At 34.9% G+C, this 22,755-nt stretch overlaps 1 protein-coding gene across 1 annotated transcript in view; it reads left to right on the forward strand.

The window, feature by feature from the left end:
* The window catches only part of LOC111051876 (midasin-like), a 629,562-nt gene that overhangs the window by 553,171 nt on the left and 53,636 nt on the right, over positions 1 to 22,755 (forward strand). The window contains exon 31 of the mRNA XM_039437291.1: positions 2,170 to 2,320. Coding sequence (XP_039293225.1) covers positions 2,170 to 2,320 — 151 coding nt within the window. The remainder of the gene's footprint in view (positions 1 to 2,169; positions 2,321 to 22,755) is intronic.

The following is a 22,755-nucleotide window of genomic DNA, read 5'->3' on the forward strand; positions in this document are numbered from 1 at the left end:
GTGAGAAAGATAGTGAGTGGGAAGAGAATGAAAGACAGATTGACTGAGGGAGAGCGAGCGTCTGATGAAGAGAGTGAAAGAGAGAGAGAGTATGATGAAGAGAGTGGAAGGAAGAGAGAGTGATTGAGAGAGAGAGAGAGAGAGAGTGAGTGAGTGAGTATTTTGAGGCGATAACGAGGTCTTATCCTCGTTTGCATTTTCTCAGTCTCCGCTCTCCAAAACTTTGATGTTTATTCACGCTTTTCTAGCTGCTTCACAAAACTTCATTCTTGGCTCTTCTCTTTGAATAAGGCATCTTCTAAATTAACGCCCACGAAGAGAGAGAGAGAGAGAGAGAGTGAGAGAGAGCGTGAGAGAGAAATAAATAGATAGAAAAAGGGAAAGTATGAGGGAGAGGGTAGAGAGAGAGAGATAGTATGATTGTGAAGGAAGGAGGGTCAGAGAGAGTGTGTAAGAGATTCAGTGACAAAGAGAGAGGGAGCGTGGATGAGGAGAATCTTAGAGAAATCACAGAGGGATGAGTGATGAAAGAAAAAAATGACGTAACTTTGACAAGAAGTCTGCTAAGGATGGTCCTTTGCACACCAAGATAAGGAGGACTTTAATTAATTAATGCTTGAGATTATGGTTGAAAGTTCAACAAGTTGAGCCTGTCTACAGCATGCAAGACAATTTCAGGGCGACCGAGCAGGCTTGTCATTTTTTCGTCTTTGAAGAAAAATTGTTCAAAATTCATGATCAGATTTTGGCTATAGTTTGATTCTTTTTAAATTTTCAGCAGTGATTCAATGGCCCATATGAATAAAACCAGAGCAAATGCTCATGAGCAAGAGCATGGATCATAAGGTTTTGCTCATGAGCATTAGGTAGAAGCAAAAACATTTGCTCATTTTTATATGAATAAGATTTACCTCATACTTTTATCATACAGAAACAATACCGTAAGTAGATATCCCATGGTATAGGGCGTTCATGTCGCAACTTTTACTGTTATCTCAAGCCGATTACTGTTGATTATTGTCGAATTTTACTGTTTTGTTGGGGTGAGAGTGTATGAACGGCACAATATGAGAGACTACCAGTGTCACACAGCTTCACGGGAAAGTATTACATGAACTATCGGCTTGAGATAACAGTAAAAGTTGCGACATAAACGCCCTATACCATGGGATATCTACTTATGCTATTGTTTCTCTATGCTCTTATCTTATGCTCCTAAACTCTGGAGCAAATGCTCACGTATTTTAAAGATTTTCATCAGCTGATTCGCTTTTGTAGCCTTACTTTGCTTTTATATCTCACGAAAGCGGAAGTGCAAGTAGGGGGCACCGCTTGTGTTTGCGTCGTCTGCTCTGTTTTCTATTATCTATGAATTGAGTTTCAGGCTAGTTGAGTTTAGAATTTTGAAATAATAGCGTGAAAAAATGTCATCTCTAAAATAATCTTCAGCATATTCTTATAATATCAATAGCCTTCTTACAATCGTCTACACTTGTCATGTGATATAGCCTTCTTATAATCGTTAGGTCATGTCAGAGGCCCTGAAATTGATCAGTTGCGACCTGAAAACTCTGACACCAGACCTGAGCCAGCCAGGTCACTCGATATTATTATTATTTATATTTTTATCGTCTACACTTACATCTTTTTAAATGCCTATTTCCTATTTTGTGATGGCTATCTTTATATCAGGTAGCTATCTTTTGTATTTATTCTTTTGTAGAAATAATGATGATATATATCATGGTTGAATCTAAAAAGAGTTTTATAGTTCTCAACTATTGGTTGTGGTCTGGTATAGTTTCCTCTTCCTCATACGAATTAGTTGAGCCATTTTACTATGAGCAAAAGGTGATGAGCTGCTCTAGACTAAACTCACATTTTTTGAACCATTTAGTTCAAAAGTTGAGCAAATGCTCTTATCTCAATTTTGAGTATAAGCTTTTACCTTTGAGCAAATGCTCAAACTATTTTTTTGATGGGCATGAGCAAAAAGTTTTGCTCACGTTTATTCATAGAAAATGAAGCGAATGCTCCATATTTTAGAAGTATAAGCAAATGCTCAACTTTATTCATATGGCCCAAGGTTATATCAAATCAGTTCTATTTAGTTGGGTAAATCGTGAGTAAATCTCAATAATTAATTCCATTTATTTTTTGTGTTTTCAGGCGGACTTGGATCGTCGTCTAGACTGTGTTGCAGTCGCTATTGAGAAACTTTTGAAGAGGAAAGTGCAAGAACTGCTACTCAGCGAAGTTGCCGAATCTCAGACCAAAGCATGTCGTTTGCTGGGACTGTGGGCTCGCTATGTCAACCAGGGTGAGTTTTTCAAAATTTCACCATTTTTCACTTGATCTTCCACATTATTCTCTTGTAGTTTCCAGCCTTCTCACGTTTAAACCTCTATAAGATGCTCAGTTTGAAGGACTAGTTGAAAGTACGTATTATTTATTTATTTTATTCACAATCACAAAATCATAATTATCAAAATTTGATTGGGAGAAGACAACAGGCATAGCCCAAAACTGTCTTCTCCCAAATTTTTACAAATAAAAGTTTCAAAAAAGAATGAGGTTAGATTTTATCAATGATATTCGATGAAAGTGGTACTAACTAATTAATAATATGCACAAAAAACTAACAAAACCTACTCTAGAACATGATACGCCATAGTGGAGTAGGTCAATTTCCACGCAGAAGAAACCAAACAAGTAGAGGACACATTATACGAATCTTTTGTAACTAACTATTGTATGTAATATTGTAATTTATCTAATATTTTTTGTAATTGATGTTGTAGTTTTAGTTTTCTTGGGAAATAAACATTTATTTATTATTATTTATTTACTTAACGAGGGTTTACCAGTCTAAAGCTGCGTTTACACCAAAGTTATTAACAATATGTTTATTTTCCCGTCCTTATAGGTTCTATTAGATTGAACATAACTTATTATACACATGATGAACATATGTGTTTGTCAAGTTCCGTTCAATCTAATAGAATTTGTAATGACGGAAAAACAAACATTTTGTTGATAACTTTGGTGTAAACGCAGCTTTATAAAAAAATCTACTACACCTATCTACTCAAACGCAGCTTTTGATAATTCGTGTTGAACCACGCAACTGTTCATAGAACTATTAGTAGTTAAGACGTGATGATGCGTCATTCGTGAATTCCTTATCCCGTACGTGTATAAGCTGATTCATTCCTTCATTATATATAGGCCTAGTATAGATTTATTCTGATACTATTCTGTACTTAGTTTCCAAACTCATTTGAGTTTACTACCTACTCTAGGTTCATTCATCTCTCACCTAGGCACAAGTCTGCTGATCAAGTGGGCATCATCCCCAGTTGAACAAAACTGTTTTCTGTCCTAAGAGGTGATATTGACATTTTATCGAAAGATTGGTAGGTCACTAGAGCAGCTAATGTGAAAAGAGCATTTTATCTAAACAGTAGTCTCTATCTATCTATCAAATACTGTGCCCTTTGTTACTTCTATCTTTGTTCAATCTTTCCTTTCACTGTAATAATAAATCGATTTGGAAGCGACATTCCATTATTGGCCATCTTCTTCACGATTTGTCTTCTTCATCTTCTTTTTCTTCTTCTTCTTCTTCTTCTTCATCTTCTCCACCTTCTTCTTCTTCTTCTTATTCTTCTTCTTCTTCTTCTTCTTCTTCTTCTTCTTCTTCTCCCGCTCCATTCGTTCCCCTTTCTCCTCCTCTTGTCTTCATCTTTTTCATATTTCTATCTATCGAGAATTCTCTTTTCTAGAGTATCTTTTCTACTTCTTTTCTTCTTCTTCTTCTTCTTATTCTTCTTCAAATTTGAAGGATTTTTTCGTGTTTCATTCGGTTTCTTTGCCTTTTTCTATTCCTTCTTCTCTTTTTCCTTTTTCTCTTTATTCTTCGTCTTCTTGTCCTCCCTGATATTTCACATTTTTTCTCTATATCGTCTCCTCGTCAACCAATTCGAAATCCTCTATCTCTCAGCTATCATTCGTCTTTGAAAATAGCCTACATCTCCTTTTTCCTTATCTTCTTCTCCTCCTCTCCGTTTTCTTCTTTTTTCTTCTTCTTCTTAATTTTCTTCTTATTTTCCATCATTCTCTCTTTTTCTTTCATCTACTCCTCTACTTCCTTGTTCGACTTCTTCCCCCATCTTCTTTCTCCTATACCATAGCCACCTCTAATACAAGGCCCTGGCCTACGATATTGCAACGTCGCAGTGTAGGCCTAGAATCTATAACATGATTGGTGAAAAATATTTGAAAAAATACCAGCTGATCTTTTTCACCAATCATGTAATAGATTGATGAAAGATTGATAAAGATCAGCTGGTATTTTTTCAAATATTTTTCACCAATCATGTTATAGATTCTAGGCCTATGCTGCGACGTTGCAATATCGTAGGCCAGGGCCTTGTATTAGAGGTGGCTATGCCTATACTCGTTTTCTCTCTCTCTCTCACTCTCTCTCTCTCTCTCTCTCTCTCTTCTCTTTAACATAAGGTTAAAGGAAGAGAGCTTCATTCGTGTCTTTGGAAGGCGTTTTGTGAAGAGTAAACTTGTAAAACTTCTAGAAAAGTGTTGAGGAAAGTTGTCGTGTGTTATTCATTTTTGTCACGGCTCGTCTATAAAAAGTATTGGAGTGGAATGTGTCAGCGGCTCTTCCCATCAAATTGAAGTGGGAAAGTTTTTACGAGACGGAATTTGTCCTTGATTTGGTGCATTGTTGGCGATTTCCAGTTGAAATATTTCTGCTCCAGATTTATGACAAAGAATGCTGACGAAGAGTGCATTGAAGAATGTTATACACTTATACACTGAATCTTCACCAAGACCAGCGGAGCCTTATAGGTTGTGTCAACATAATTAGAATATAACTTTTCTTGAAGCTAGTCATAAGTATAAACTTGAGTTATCAAGATGGCATGGTCACTTCAAAGAAAGTTGTTAGTCGAGGAAGGTTTGGTTGTCTGGTAACCAATAATAGCATTAACCAATCAGATAAATTCGACTAGCTGTCAAGTTAATGGTAGAAATTCAAACTGTAGATATTCGCCTGGTAGTATCATGATTGTATTGTCAAACTAGTTCTATCATGAACAGTTCTAGCCAATGAAGGCCCTAATAATACGGGCATAACCTAGATGCGCTGAAAGCATTTCGCACATCTTTAGGATGCATGGCCTCTTATTGGAAGCGTGTAATTCGCTCCAGTATAGTTTAGCCCATAAGATACAACGGTCAACGAGCGAAATAAATTTAGCTTGTTTAAGGCCGGCCGCTAACGATACAGTAGGCATGTCAAGCACGCTTGTGCAAGTCAAATTAAGCTTGTACAAGCAAACCAGACGTCAAGGAGGACACTAACAATACGATGTTTTCATCAGTCGCAACGACTTGAACAGTCGTTTAACATAAAGTAAACCACCAATAAGAATAAAAGCACTGGAAAAAAGCCACTTGAAAATCAAATCAAATAACCTTAAACGACAGGCCGAGTTGAACGGCCATTTCGTATAAGTTCAAACACTATAGAAATAGTACAATTTGAATGATTCTGGACATAATGAAATAAGAAATCTTCAAGATGAAATCTTTTGTTAATGTATTATCAATTCTACATTGTTGAAAGACGATCTGGCAACAGAGATGTGTTATCCACTTTGTTCAATGATAGACAAGGATAGCAATAGCATTGCCAATCAAACACTGCCATAATAACATGGACCTCACCATAGCATCAAATAATGCCTGACAGATTGAATGAATAGAATCTATTACTCGTGAATTAATTCACATTAATAGAAAATAGGCTATCATAACTTTTCTCATCTCATCTCATAATCACAGATTTCTCTACCTTAATATCATTATAAATTACAATATTTCCAGTCTGATACACCAATTTATAACAACCAAAAATAAAGCTATCATCAATAAAATCTAGTATGGATTGAACAATAATTATACAACAAAATAAAGACGAATTACAACTTTATTTACGATTAATTATCAAGGCGAAATTTGAACAGGAAACTTCCCATTATTAGAATGGGGTAACAACAAAATTATAAAGTTTACATTTATATTCTAGATGGAAAGATAAGAAAAACATTAAGAACAGCAAAAAAAATAACAACAAAATAATTAAGGGCCATATGCTAACACTACGTTTAACGCTAAACCACGTTTACTTGTAGATATGGTTGCATTTATCATAATGTGTTTCATACGGGGTTTAAACGAACAGCTGACATTTCTCCGTTTAAACCGAGTATCAGCATACGGGCCTAAGTTGATATTTACATTCTGTAGAAGTAGAAAAAGATGAAGAACAATAATAGGATTATGATGTATAGAAATTATGAATGATGTTCTAAACCACCCGTAGGTGATTTCAAAGCATTCTTAATACCTCAACCCCTCTTACGCCATATACAAACTATTGAGACCTGATTTCTGAATGAACTTTGGTAACAATAGTGAATACCCCAAGGTTCACAATCCACTACAAACTGACAGCTTTGTTTGAATGTACGGCATTTATGATATCAATGAGAAACACTGACAGTTTCAAGTGAATATCTCTTCAACAAAAGAAGCCCAAAGTCCCCGATTGGAGCTTAAAATTTAAATCCGTTTATGGCGGCGGTAGGTGACTTGAAAATGAAGCAGCACCGGCTAAGTACACTAAGCTCCTCTCAAGCTCCCCTCCCCTACATCTACCATCTAGTAAGAGTACTAGGAGGGGAAGGAGGGGAAGTAAGGTAACGGTCTTTGTTGTGTGTTACTACAGTATCATCATCATCATCATTAAAGAGTTAAGTGTAAGAGAGGGCCGACTGCGCCCTAACTTCGCTCTATAGGAAAAATAATAAAGGCAGTCATTCTATTCTATCATCATCACAACCATTATAATCATCATCATAATCATCATCGCCATAATTGTATTTCTTCCTGATCATCTTCTTGTACCTTAATTCTTCTATATTTTCTTTTTAACCTTCTTCTCATTTTTCATTGTTTTCTCTTTCCTCTTCTATCTCATCTTCAGTTTTTTCTCATTTATTGTGATTTACTTCACAATTCTTCAAGTCGTCTTTTTACATTCTTCTACTCTTTAGTGTCGTCTTTATTTTTTCTCATTTTTTATTGTAATTTTCTTCATTATTCTTCAATTTTAGTCATCTTTTTACATTCTTCTCGTCTTGTATCTGATACTCTATTCATAATCTTCTTTCTCTCTTTTTCTTCTTCTTTCTTTCTTATAATCATCATCTTTATTCTTCTCCTCTCTATTTTTCTATATATCCTTCTTTCTTCCTATTCCCTTATTGCCTTCTTCTTCATAGTCGTCTCCATCTATTTCCTTCACGTCATCTTTTTGCTTCTTTTTATTTTTTCTGCTTCCCCCTTCTAAGCCTAGTATCCTTTTCTATTCTCGTTCTTCTACCCTAATCTCCTCTTCCTTCTTGTTCTTGCTCTTCTTTTCCTGTATCTTCTCCTTCTTCTTCTTCTTCTTCTTCTTCTTCTTCTTCTTCTTCTTCTTCTTCTTCTCTTCTTCTTCTTCTTCTTCTCTCGCTCTTCTTTTCCTGTATCTTCTCCTTCTTCTTCTTTTTCTCCTGTCTTCTTCTTTTTCTTCTTCATTTTCCTCTCCTGTCTTCTTCTTCTCCTGTCTTCTTCTTCTCCTCCTTCTCCTGTCTTCTTCTTCTTCTCCTTCTCTTGTCTTCTTCTTCACATGTCTTCTTCCTCGTTTTTCTTCTTCTACTTCTCCTTCTTCTTCTACTTCTTCTTCTATTCTTCGTCATCTCCTTTTCATCTTCTTCCTCCTCCACCTCTTCCTCATCCTCCTCCTACTCCTCCACCACTTCCTCCTCAATTTCCATCTACTTCGGAGCATTATCATCGTAGCACTGTGACCTTTAGCTTTGTGAGGTAGCCTCGTATAGTATTAGGCTGTTGTAACGAGCAACAAGTCACAGAGGCCAAATTGTTGAGCCTCTTTGTCTGCGCTGTTAGATGCTGTGGAGAGTAGCTTCAGGTTATACAAGTACACCGAGCTTGTCTGCTCTGCTCTGCTCATGCACTCTGCTGGTCGCTTTATGAATTACTACTCCACTTCAGAGAAGAAGCCCCAGGGTGCTTCTAACCTCAAACTTCAACTCAAAGTAAATTGTTGAGATTATCATCTTCCAATAACTTATGAATTAACTATGGATTTCATTATATTGTTCAATCACTGATGAGTTCAATCAAATCTACTATATTTGAGACAGGTTCCAGGTACAACTAACTTCAGGCTTCAACTCCAAGTAAATTGTTGAGATTATCATCTTCCAATAACTTATGAATCAACTATGGATTTCATTAAATCGGTCAATAACTGATGAATGGATTCAATAAAATCGTTCAAACTTCAATAACTGATGATGAATTGGCAGGGAGTGTAGAGCTGGCACGATACATGTGACACGTACCTCCACACTGAGTTCAATAAGAACTGGAGGTAACAGTGATTGAGGCAGCTGTGTTTGGTTTACTGTGGCTGTTTTGATCGAAAAATATGTTCATGTTTTTATAAATAAATTATAAAATAATTTCAATGGAAATAATTCTGAAATAACCTTTCAATACTATTTATACTGGTACGAGTACTGTAGGTCTAACCTAAACGTGTAGGCTAACTGAAGCATGGATGAAGTCTAGGATGGTTAGTTATCAACTTTTAAAATGTCATTTCAGGTATTTTAATTCGTGTTACTCATACGGTAATGTCTAAAAATGATTTCATTGTTTCAAAAATACATTTTAAATCAATTATAAGACTTGTGTACCAAAGTATTTTGATAGAATGAAGAAAAAAAATGGCGGTTGAGTTACTTTTGTACAGTCACTGTCAAAAGTAAAAATAGAATATTTTGGCAAACTGTCAACATTGCAAAGCTAGAGAGAGATAGCTCTATCTGTTTTGTTGTATGATAGAAAAGGACAGGAACAGTCTTGTCAATAGTAAGGTGGACCTCACTATAATGTAGCAAAGTGGCGACTCAGAACAGACAGAGCATCAGAAAAATCCTTTCTCTTTCGGCAATCCTCTCTCTCTTTCTCTCTCAGTCACATACACACACACTCTCTCACTCTCTCTTTCTCCCTTTCATCCTGACCCAATATCGGATAACGCAGAAAATCGTATTAATTGGAATCTCCTTCGTAAAAGGGAGGAAATTCTTGCCTTTAGGCATCCTTTACCAACCCCCTTTCCCAAAACTGAACGGAAATCGACAATATTCAGCTAACAATCTTCCCATTGTCCCCTGGTTATCTAACATGGCTAGACTAGAACGTGCGGTCTAGTAAATCTAGGTCTATATAGCAAGGGCTCTACTAGCATTTACCTTAGAACGTGTATAATTAGTGGGATGTATGCTAATTTAATGTATATTCTGCACTATATGTTCTTTACATACCATGTAAACTTGCACCTTATTCGACCGAGCGAAGTGAGGTCTAAGATTCAAGTCGACGGTTTGGCATTTCTCTTAATGTTTAAATGTTTATATTTTTATATGTTTGTATGTTTTTATGTTGCGCATTTACGGCGAAACGCGGTAACAGATTTTCATGAAATTTGACAGGTATGTTCCTTTTTAAATTGCGCGTCGACGTATATACAAGGTTTTTGGAAATTTTGCATTTCAAGGATAATATTAAAGGAAAAAGGAGCCCCCTTCATACGTCAATATTAGAGTAAAAATCAGACTATAGAATTATTCATCATAAATCAGCTGTCGAGTTGACTATAAATTGTATGCCATGACGCATGCAATTCAAAACCTCAATGTAACTTGGTAAAAAATTAACAGCTGTATAGACTATAAATTGCATGCCTCATTGAATGCAATTTTTATGCACTATCAAATAGGATGCAAAGAACTTATAACAGCTCGTCTGGGCGCCTAGATGTCTTCTGGTTTTCTCGCGCTAAATTCCGGAAAGCGTTATATGATAATTAATCTTGTGTAAGCATGATCTGATCGAATAAATAGTTAGTGTATCAGTGTGGATGTGCTTATGTTTTGGGACGTCGTTAAACTGCGCGAGGTCTACTGTTCACAGAACTACTAGTAGTTTCTGTGTATAATCAGAGATTCAAGCCTGTTTTTAGTCTTGTCTGTGGTATAATTTATGCTTCTTTATACCTTGAACTATAGTGAGGACTACGTTATAATGGCAGTGGAGAAAGATAGGAGAAAAACGTTGCTGATCCTCTGTCTTGTCAATGCCTTCTTTAGAGGTGATACAGGTTCAATTATGTAATATTAACTGTTCATTCTCGTTTAAAATAATCAAATATATTTTACTAAGCGAGAAATTGTATTTTTCAATCAGTTCATAACGAATTTTCATCTTTAAGATGAAATATTTTGTTAATTAATTATTAATTCTATATTGTAAAAAGACGATCAGGTAACAGAGCAAAGCGAGAAAGAGATAGCACTATCCGCTTTGTTGAATGATAGAGGCAAGCACTGCCATTATAACGTGGACCTCACAATAGCGTTTACCTTAGGAGTGTAAAAAAGATGGAATGTATGCTCCTCCAATGTATATACTGAACTGTATGTTCCTTCCATACCTTAGAAAATTGTTCCTCAGTAGTTTCTGTGTATTTCAACTGATTCAAGACTGTGTATTATTGACTGTGGCTTAACATGCTTATTGAATAAAAAAGACTAAGAAATTTTCAAAAACCACAGATTTATTTAGAAAAAACTTCTAAGTATCAATAAATCTGTTGTTTTTGACAATTTCTTAGTCTTTTTCATTCAATATGAATAATTACCACAATATCAGAAAAAACTTATTTCTAAGTATCAATAAATCTTTGGTTATTGACAATTTCTTAGTCTTTTTCATTCAATATGAATAATTACCACAATATCAGAAAAAACTTATTTCTAAGTATCAATAAATCTGTGGTTTTTAGAAATAAGATTTTTCTAAGTATCAATAAATCTTTGGTTTTTGACAATTTCTTAGTCTTTTTCATTCAATATGAATAATTACCACAATATCAGGAAATCTTATTTCTAAGTATCAATAAATCTGTGGTTTTTAGAAATAAGATTTTTCTAAGTATCAATAAATCTTTGGTTTTTGACAATTTCTTAGTCTTTTTCATTCAATATGAATAATTACCACAATATCAGAAAAAAACTTATTTCTAAGTATCAATAAATCTGTGGTTTTTGACAATTTCTTAGTCTTTTTCATTCAATATGAATAATTACCACAATATCAACTTCTCAACTACACAAAAAGTAATGTATGCTTCTTTATACCTTACACTGGAAAGCTGCAATACTTTAAGTGATGAGAGACAAAGTTTCAAACAAAGGGAGCTTCTTCTATTCCTTTATAGCTAGTCGTTCCTGCGTATGTTATACCGCAGATCTAATCTACTTACTTAGTCCATCCTCTCATTGAAAGGTAGGAAACTGGTGCTATAATGAAGGTTGAAAGGAAGCCTTTGATTCTATCGAGCTATATAGAGGTTGGAAGAGATCATTTGTTGCTACCGAACTTACTTCTACCTTTGGCAAGATCGACCCTTTTGTTTCCGTAGGTTGGTAATATTTATCTAGGCTCAAACATGTGAATCAATTATTTTGTAAACTCTACTGAAGGTAGAATTGAACAAAGGATCTTTCCCAAATCAAGAATCGAATTGTCTTCCAAATGTAAATTTTCCAAGGCACTTTGTACGTTCAGGAATAAACTAGTAGTGAAAAAATGTTATACCATTGATAGCTATGATTAATAATGCAAATTGTAACATAAATAATATTGTTATTCTCGAGTTGCAATCAATGTCTATTTGTATTGTATACTCTTTTAATTATATTGTAGAAAATTGTATTTGTAATTTGGGCAATAAATTCAATTCAATTCAATGGAATGTAATTATTGAATGAAAAAGACTAAGAAATTGTCAAAAAAACACTGATTTATTGACAATTAGAAAGACCGGTTTCGGTTATTACACCATTGTCAATCTCTGATAAACTGTTTATCCACTGATTTATTGATAATTAGAAAAATTCAGTGGTTTTTTGACAGTTTCTTAGTCTTTTTCATTCAATATGAATAATTACCACAATATCAACTTCTCAACTACACAAAAAGAATGTAATAATAGAAATGAATGTTATAATGAAAACGGTTTTTGAAGTTCGAATGTGAATTTTAGAGGGAACAATGTAAGTTCAGAAATAATCTAGTAGTAAAAAGATAATCTGATGGCTATAAATGATAATGGAAGGTAATAAAAGAAATAAATGTGATCGTCGAAAACGGTTTTTGAAGATGGAGATGCTAACAATATAATCTTATTGAAGCTTTCATTCCAATGTATCATTCTATAATATACAATCTTGCCTCTGCTACATTCAGATAAATGAAAATTATAATGCCAACTTTATTGTTTAGTGAGATATACACCTTATAAAGTGAGTAGAGATAATGAAAATGGAAATGAAAATGAAAAAAATCTTTATTAGGCGGAGTTAGGACTTATACTCTGTCCAGACTGCCATGAGCGCTGAAGGATTAGCCGATCCTCGCTCCCCCACGCACAAGCACACACACCCGGCCTACCTGCGCCATTGATATACTATGTATACTACTTAGTATACAGGTAGACAGACCGTCCCTTTACTCACACACACAAAAGGAGACTGCGCTTGTGTGTGTGTGTGTGTGTGAGTAGTAGGAGGGTCGGCCTAATCCTTCAGAGCTCATGCCTATTTGGACAGAGTATAGAGATCAACTCATCTGTAATGTAACCATATTATACTAGAGTGAGGTCAAAGTATATGCCGTATTATAATGGCTGTATTTGATGAACATTAGTGTTGCTATCCTTGTCTATCATTCGACAAAGTAGATAGTGCTATCCTTTTCTAGCTGCGCAACAATCTTTCCAGATTGTTTTTTCACAATGTAGAAATATGATTAACTAGCCGTCAGGCTCGCTTCGCTCGCCATATACGTCTAGCCAGGGGCTCCGCCCCCTGGACCCCCGACTGGATCGTCCAAGAATGAGATCAGCAGGCTCGCTTCGCTCGCCTGCATTTTTTTAATTTGAGCATTTTTATCATATGTTAGGACAATCCAGTCGTGGGTTCAGACTAAACGTCTGGCTAAACGGATATGGCGAGCGAAGCGAGCCTGACGGCTAGTAATATAATATTCCCAGGATTGAAGTAGCAGTGCCCAATAAATTATTTTTCCGCGATAAATGCATTTAAATCTTCAACTTGGTGCCAACCTAACAAAGTCAACTCAACTTAATACCAACCTGACAAAATTATTAATTTAGTTGCCAGTTAACAACTGTTTCGAAGAGGTACTCTATCTAGATTATAGTTCTATAGTAACATATGATATGGAAATTTCAATTATAATTAAGAGATTGGGAGAAGAAGAATATACATGCTAAAAGACGAACTTTAAACCCTTAAAAACAACCCTTGAGTTAAAATATTGCCAAAAGATTTCTTAGTGCGCCTCTAAAGGGCCAACTGAACATACCTACCAAATTTGAACGTTTTTGGTCCGGTAGATTTTTAGTTATGCGAGTGAGTGAGTGAGTGAGTGAGTGAGTGAGTGAGTCAGTCAGTGAGTGAGTGCCATTTCGCTTTTATATATATAGATTGAAAAAAATTAAATCTCAATAATGGGAATGATTCAAAAGAATATTTTGTAGACGAATAAAATCTGATTAATTATTTCAAACAAGAACGAACAGGTCATATTACATCGGGTATACCGGCATTAGCTATCCTCTATAGAAAGCAGTGACAAGGCAGAGAATCGGCAACTCTGTTTTCCTATCTTTCTCCACTGTCATTATAACGTGGACCTCACTATGGTACAAAAGACTATATTCATAACCTATGAATTTTATGATACGATACTCGGATGAATTATATGGTTACATATTTCCCCAGAACTCGTCTACAATAGTCAGACCAGAATCTCCATTCCCTCATCCATCAGACAGTTCATCTGTAAACTCCAGCCAGCGTCCGTACAATTCTGCTATCTCAAAAAACGTTGAAAAAACTGAACAAATTCAGAAATAACAACAAAAATGTGACTACATTCGTCCCATCACACGTCAAGCGAAACAAAAACAAAACCGGACAAAAATCACAGCCAATTGGAAGATTGATGACAAAATATTATTGATGCAGTATTGCTGATAAAAATTCCCAATTTCTAAAGAGTTTTTGTGTATATCATGGGGACTTTTCGACAGTTTTTATACACAGATTTACAAAAAACAAACACACTCGCACACTAAAAAATTGTATTGTGAATACACACATATTCTTGTAGTAAAGTGAGATTCATTTTCAATTGTCAGTATCCCTTGTAGAATAAAGTCAATGCTTCTCATTTAACCTTTACTGACAATTTGAAGCATACACTGTAGTATAGCGAGATTCACTTCAAACTGACAGCATTTCATGACAAATAACATCATCGCTCCACACTTAACTTATGCTGACTCTGTTTAAATGAGTGTCACTCTATAGTGAGGTCCACGTTATAATGGCAGTATTTGATTAGCAATGGTATTGCTATCCTTGTCTATCATTCAACAAAGCGGATAGCGCTATCTCTTTCTCGCTTTGCTCTGTTGCCAGATCATATACGTTTAACAATGTAGAATTAACAATTAATTAACAAAATATTTCGTTTTAATTATGAAAATTCATTTAATTGAAAATATAATTTCTAGCTTAATAAAATATAAATGGTTATTTTAAACGAGAATGAACCGTTAATATTACATCAATAAACCTGTATCTGCTGCCGTCTATAGAAGGCATTGACAAGACAGGATCGACAACGTTTTTCTCCTATCTTTCGAGGTGTGGTCCATGTTATAATGGCAGTGTTTGATTAGCAATGGTATTGCTATCCTTGTCTATCATTCAACAAAGCGGATAGCGCTATCTCTTTCTTGCTTTGCTCTGTTGCCGGATCGTCTTTTAACAATCTAGAATTAACAAAATATTTCATCTCAATTATGAAAATTCATGCTGGAATTATTGAAAAATATAATTTCTTGCTTAAGAAAATATAATTGACTATTTTAAACGAGAATGAACCGTTAATATTACTTCAATAAACATGTATCAGCTGCCGTCTATAGAAGGCATTGACAAGACAGAGGATCTCCAACGTTCTTCTCCTATCTATCTCCACTGCCATTATAACGTGGACCTCACTATAGAAGGAAAATATGATAGAGGAGAACAAGAGATAGAACATTTATTATAATGTGTCCAAAATCATTCAAATTGTGCTATTTCTATGGTGTTTGGAGTAATACAAAATGTAATATATAGTGACCTAACTATAGAATCATTTTCACAACATTTTTCTCTCTCTCGGGAACGGAATGAAATTCATGGTTGTTTCGACGATGGCTTCTCTTTTTCTGGTGATGAATCGATGAATGAATTGAATGAATGGTTTGGGGTGATTATTGTTTGTTGGCGGTGACATTTTTGGGGTTGATGAGAACTAATGACATGGAATTATCCCGTACGCGTTGCGACTGTCGCGGCGCTAATTAATTGACAAATCGATGATCGGGGTTGGTTTCAGTTTCCGATGCATGATTGATGGGTTGTGTCCAGTCCAGATACAGGATAATAGGGTTAGAAGTTAGTTTTCCGTCCATTTTTCCGTTTGGACAAATCAACAGAACAAGCTGTGTGACTTGTTGCAGAGATCTGGTGCTGTAAACAGCTGAAAGAATAATGCAACATTCTCGTAGTGAGGTCCACGTTATAATGGCAGTGGAGAAATATAGGAGAAAAAAGTTGCCGATCCTCTGTCTTGTCAATGCCTTCTATAGACGGTAGCTGATACAGGCTTATTGATGTAATATAAACTGTTCATTCTCGTTTTATTAAGCAAGAAATTATATTTTCAAATAATTTCATAATTAAAATGAAATATTTTGTTAATTAATTATGAATACTACATTGTAAATGGACGATCTGGCAACAGAGCCAAGCGAGAAAGAAATAGCGCTATGCACTTTGTTGAATTATAGACAAGGATAACAATACCATTGCCAATCAAACACTTCTATTATAACGTGGACCTCACTGTAGTGTGTGTCTAGATTGAGTGTGGAAGAGAGAGGACATTTTCACTCTTTCTTCTTCTCCTTCCTTATGTGCTTTTTGTTTCTATTTCTCTTTCATCTTCTTTTCCAGTATTCTTCTATCTCTTATTTTTCTTCTACAAATACTACTCAACTAATTCCTTTTCTACTACGAATTAAAGCTGCAAAATTGTGAGACCTGTGAGTGAATTAAGACTTTTTTCATACAAAACCTGACATGCGCATCATGTGACTAACGACACTAAAGACCGGATAAGTGTGTCGAGCATGGTTGTGTGAACGAACATGAACATGTCTTGGAACATGAAAGACATTCACGAGTCTTCGTTTCCACGCTTCGAATCGAAAACAGCTGTTTGACAGCAGCGTCTAACATAAATTAAACAACCATAGCAATAAATATACCAACGGAAAATTACAAATGATAATGATACTAAACATTTCATACTAGTAGTTCTGTGAACAGTAGACCTCACGCAGTATTCTCATCCACAAGTACCTGATTGAGACTGTAGACCTTATGGAAATACAGAAATAGACTGACTTCTCCACACATCTGTGTAATCACTTGTCAGCTGATTTAGAATAAGAATAAGAATAAGAATAAGAATGTTTATTTCGCCAAATTTTTACATAATAGTTACAAAACATGAATGATTTGGCACAGCCAGCAAAGTTAAACTTGTGCGCTAGCTGTGAGTTCATAAAGCAAACAGTACGAAGTAGCCTATAGCAATAGTGAAAAAAGGAAAAAAATATATACCTATGTAATAAATATTATAGTAATACTTCTTGTAAATAATACATGTCTTCTTATAAATAATACAATGATAAGAATTGAATAATCTCGTGTTAAAACCAATTATACAGATGATAACCAAAAACAAGTCATACAGCCTACATTTAAATCTTCTAAATGCAAACTAATGAAGAAGAATACAATAAAAAATGAAATTTTCAGTTGTGAGCACATCCCAGTGCTTAATCAATTTTCATAAATAATACAAAAGATAGAAAGACATTCAAAACTCAAAAGAATCATGAATATATTTCTTAACATTTAGGCATTGTAAAATATATATTCTGCTTAACCCATACATTTATTTCCTTGATAAGTGCTTTAGTAATTTTTGAATTAATTAGTTTTATCGGAATTTTGTTTGAAAATATATTGCAAAGATAGGTGAATTGATGTCGACAAACTACTAGTTTTATTAAGTTGATATTGAAATTATTTAATGCTAATGAACGAGTTTGGTACGGTATATTTCTAATTTCTAGATTACTTCTATTCTTATTTAAGTGCAAAACAATCCTAGTTACATACATCTGTCTTAGTGTATGAATTATTTATGATGAATAATTTTATAGTCTGATTTCCACTCTAATACTGGCGTATGAAGGAGGCTCCTTTTTCCTTTTATATTATCCTTGAAATGCAAAATTTCCAAAAACCTTGTATATACGTCGACGCGCAATTAAAAAAGGAACATACCTGGCAAATTTCATGAAAATCTATTACCGCGTTTCGCCGTAAATGCGCAACATATAAACATATAAACATTTTAATATTTAAACATAAGGAGAAATGCCAAACCGTCGACTTGAATCGTAGACCTCACTTCGCTCGGTCAACAAAGCTTTTCGCTGATGTCACAACTTTCATGACGAACATGTTGATTCTAGTTCATACTAGAAAAATGTTCAACACACTTATCCACGAAATGGCGGATGGTGACGTTCAGCCAATCAGCGAGAAGCTGATGAATGTTCTAGAAACAGTTCGGAGAAGTCAGTATGGCTAGCCAATCTTAGACTAGGATCTTTGTGTTGTATGAACTCAACCAATCCCAGAGCACTTCGAGAATGTTCCAGAATCATTTAGGAGTTGGCAACTCAATCATTCACCTGTCAGTCAATCACAGATGAGGAATGTTGTGACGTTTTGAACCAGCTCAAAGTTATATCGGCTAGAAGGTTAACGAATTCCTTTGTAAATTCAATTTGATCAGTTTATTTTTATGAGAAATTTTGTCCAGACAAGACGATATTTTGATTCACTGCAGAAGAAGGGGAAAAAGTCTTCAAATTAGAAGAAGAAGAAGAAGAAGAAGAAGAAGAAATTCTTCAAATTAGAAGAAGAAGAAGAAATTCTTCAAATTAGGAGAAGAAGAAGAAATTCTTCAAATTAGAAGAAGAAGAAGAAGAAGAAATTCTTCAAATTAGAAGAAGAAGAAGAAATTCTTCAAATTAGAAGAAGAAGAAATTCTTCAAATTAGAAGAAGAAGAAGAAGAAGTAGAAGAAGAAATTCTTCAAATAAGAAGAAGAAGAAGAAATTCTTCAAATTAGAAGAAGAGGAAGAAATTCTTCAAATTAGAAGAAGAAGAAATTCTTCAAATTTGAGGAAGAAAAAGAAGAAGAAGAAGAGGGAGAAATTCTTCAAATTTGAAGAAGATGAAGAAGAAATTCTTCAAATTTGAAGAAAATGAAGAGGAAATTCTTCAAATTTGAAAAAGAAGAAGAGGATGAAGAAGAAGAAGAAGAAGAAGAAGAAAGTGTACTGTAATAATAAAAAGGAAAGATGTAACAAAAATATAGAAAATTGTGAAAAGAATAAGATTAAGATTAATGAAGTGAATTCAAATCCTGAAGTCAATATATATAATACTAGCCGTCAGGCTCGCTTCGCTCGCCATATCCGTCTAGCCAGGGGGCTCCGCCCCCTAGACCCCCGATTGGATCGTCCAGGAATGAGATTAGCAGGCTCGCTTCGCTCGCCTGCATTTTTATCATGTTAGGACAATCCAGTCGGGGGTCCAGACTAAACGTCTGGCTAAACGGATATGGCGAGCGAAGCGAGCCTGACGGCTAGTAATATAATATTCCCAGGATTGAAGTAGTAGTGCCCAATCAATTTTTCCGCGATAAATGCATTTATATCTTCAACTTTGTGCCAACCTAACAAAGTCAACTCAAGTTAATGCCAACCTGACAAAATTATTTAATTAGTTGCCAGTTAACAACTGTTTCGAAGAGGTACTCTATCAAGATTATAGTTCTATAGTCACATATGATATGGAAATTTCAATTATAATTAAGAGATTGGGAGAAGAAGAATACACATGCTAAAAGACGAACTTTAAACCTTTAAAAACAACCCTTAGAGTTAAAATATTGCCAAAAGATTTCTTAGTGCGCCTCTAAAGGGCCAACTGAACATACCTACCCAATTTGATCGTTTTTGGTCCGGTAGACTTCTAATTATGCGAGTGAGTGAGTGAGTCAGTCAGTCAGTGAGTGAGTGAGTGCCATTTCGCTTTTATATATATAGATAGAAGATGTTTGATTATGATTGTATCTGATGTTGTGTTTTGGTATTGAATAGTAGCCTAATAACAATAGGTAGAATTTAATTACAGGTAGCATTCCAAAAATATGAATATTCCTACCATTCTAATATTCCTATTCCTAATTTTCTAGGGTTTTTTGACATTATTTGTAATGTATGATTCATTTAAAGTATTAAGCCAAAATTCAACATTTTCAAATCATTATTACTGGACCGAAAATCAAGTGACGAAACAGTGTGTGTTTTCCTAACCTTATAATACTTTGGACAACATTGACATTTTATCAAAATTTTTGGAGAATGGTACAGACCAGACTCAGCCTAGTTTTACCTCCAATGTCATAACTATATTATTATGATTATAGTGTTTTGTACAATGAATGAATGAATTAATAAATAAAAGAATAAATTATTATTGCCATCTGTCTTTTATCAATTGAATTTTATACAAATATAAATGTAGCTTCTGATCTAATCGTATTTCTGGTAAAGCAGTAAGTTAGTTCAATGAACTGAAGGAGCTTTAGTTGACAGAGGACTTCATCCTATATTGATCGTCAAGGTGCTTCCAGATTGCCAAGGTGTAAGAAAAGAGAGTGAAAGTAGTTCGCACAGAGAGATAGGTGAGAGAGTGTGTGTGAGGGGGGTGATGAAGGGTGAGACAAAGATAAGTTAGGACAGTTTTCCCTTTTCACTTGCCCAATAGGGTGGGCCGAAAAAAATAAGTTTTTTTTTTCGAAGTTGTAATAGCTCGCAAAAGTGTCTCTTTTGGAAGGGGAACACAATGAAATAAAAAAAATTGAAATCGGTTGACATCTTCCGGTCGCGCATGGGCACTAAAGTTGTTAAAAATTTAAAAAAAACGAAATTTTTCAGAATTTTTTTTTCAACTTAAATTTTATTTTTTGTGTTGTAATAGGTGAAAAATACTTGAAGTATAGAAAAACGAGCTTGGTACATTGTTTTTTATTTCACAAATTGTAGAATACAAGAAACTGTTGAATGTTATTGGACAATAAAAACTGAAATAGAAAATGAAGCAAAACTAAATTTTCAAAACTGTCCAATTTTATGTCAAGAATCAAATTCATATGTTTAGAAACTACATATTTCCTTCAAATGGAAGAAAAGACGATACTTTGGTGATAGAGCAGGCCCACTTGAAACAGTATCGTAGAGTCATAAAAGAAGAGCACTACTCCCTTATTCAAGAACTCAGCTCACTCTACATTGGTCATGTTACTCCAAACTCTGGAAGCTCAGAAGAAATCGTTAAATCTGTTATTTCTTATCTATCTTAACATGAAATATCTCTTGAAAACTTGATTGTGATTGGCTGCGATGGTACTGCAGTCAATACAGGTTTGAAATCTGGTTTGATACGCCGAATAGAGCTTTTTGAGAAGACCTCTACAATGGGAAATTTGTCTCATACACTTGAATGAGTTGCCGTTTCGGCATTTATTTGAACACTTTGACGGCATAACAACGGGGCCTACTTCCTCTAAAGGGCCAATCGGTGAAAAGTTATCTAACTGTGAAAAGTTCCCAGTAGTTGCCTTCCAGATCATTGACTGTGAAATCCATGAAAAAGACAGACAAGTAGGTACTCAGTAAGGATCAACAATATTTACTTGATGTTTCTAGTGCAATTAAATCAGATATTTGTGAAGAAGATTTGGCTGCTTGAAATGGTTGACAAAAGCCTACAGGACCCTCAGACTCTACGTAAGTGAAGTAAGCCCCTCACCTGAACTAAAAAAAATCGTTCTATTTGTGCTACCGCTCATATATGCCAATGTGGTTTGCAATAGAAAAAGTAGACTATTCACTGACGGTCCAAAACGTGTGTACCAAACCATAAAATCAACAAGGTATTTACCAAAAGACCTGCTTGACATTGTTGATCCTGTAATCGAGAGAAACGGTTTTTTTGCACACCCTGAACACATATTATTGGCAATGACTCAGGATAACAGGAAACATATAAGAGAGCTCGGATTCCGGAGAATTCCATAGTCAAGGCAGGTCGATGAAAGAAGGAAAGCCATAAGAACATTTACCCCTCCAAAAATCAACTTTTGTGCACAAGACTACTTTGAATTAATCAACTGGATGGACTCCAATCTCACACTTCCATCACCTCCGTTGTTAAGGGGCTTTACAGACAAAGCATTAAAAGCGCACATTGACTTCAACAGTGAATCCATCCCTGACTGGAACTCTACTTTTAAAAAGTTTCCAGTTCACACGCAGGCAGTAGAATGGTGCATTAAACTTGTCACCGAAGCTTCGAGAACGCTTTGTGAATTTCACAACCAAAATGGCTTCATAAGAGCAAATCTTCTGTCAAGATCGTCTATGGCCAATTACACAAGCAAAACAGATTTCAGAGTTCCATTTGAAGGAAACATGTAGTTTATAAACATATGAATTTGATTCTTGACATTTGACATTGAAATTTAGTTTTGCTTCATTTTCTATTTCAGTTTTTACTGTCCAATAACATTCAACAGTTTCTTGTATTCTACAATTTGTGAAATAAAAAACAATGTACCAAGCTCGTTTTTCTATACTCACCCATCATATTGTATCAGGCTCTTCAAACTTGTCTTTAAGTAGCCCACATTGATTGAAAATGCTCAAGTTATGTTCTGTGAAAAATGTGATTTTTTCTATATTTTGGCGAATTTTAGGCTCTGTGCGCCACCAGTAGATATTGCCTAACCTAAATGAAAAAAAATCACAATGATTTTAAGCTATACTTTAAGTATTTTTCACCTATTACAACACAAAAAAATAAAATTTAAGTTGAAAAAAAAATTCTGAAAAATTTCGTTTTTTTAGATTTTTAACAAACTTTAGTGCCCATGCGCGACCGGAAGATGTCAACCGATTTCAATTTTTTTTATTTCATTGTGTTCCCCTTCCAAAAGAGACACTTTTGCGAGCTATTACAACTTCGAAAAAAAAAACTTATTTTTTTCGGCCCACCCTTGAGAGAGAGAGAGAGAGAGAGAGAGAGAGGGAAAGAGTGAGAGAGATTGAGTGAGAGAGAGGGGGTATGAGAGTGAATGAGAAAGAGTTAGTGGTTCAAGCAAGAACTAGCCAACTTCCGTTCCTCGACTATTTCATAGATTTTCTCTTTTGTTTTTGCGTTCGAAGACAATCTGC

Source organism: Nilaparvata lugens, chromosome 11 (genome assembly GCF_014356525.2).
Source record: "Nilaparvata lugens isolate BPH chromosome 11, ASM1435652v1, whole genome shotgun sequence".
Lineage (NCBI taxonomy): Eukaryota > Metazoa > Arthropoda > Insecta > Hemiptera > Delphacidae > Nilaparvata > Nilaparvata lugens.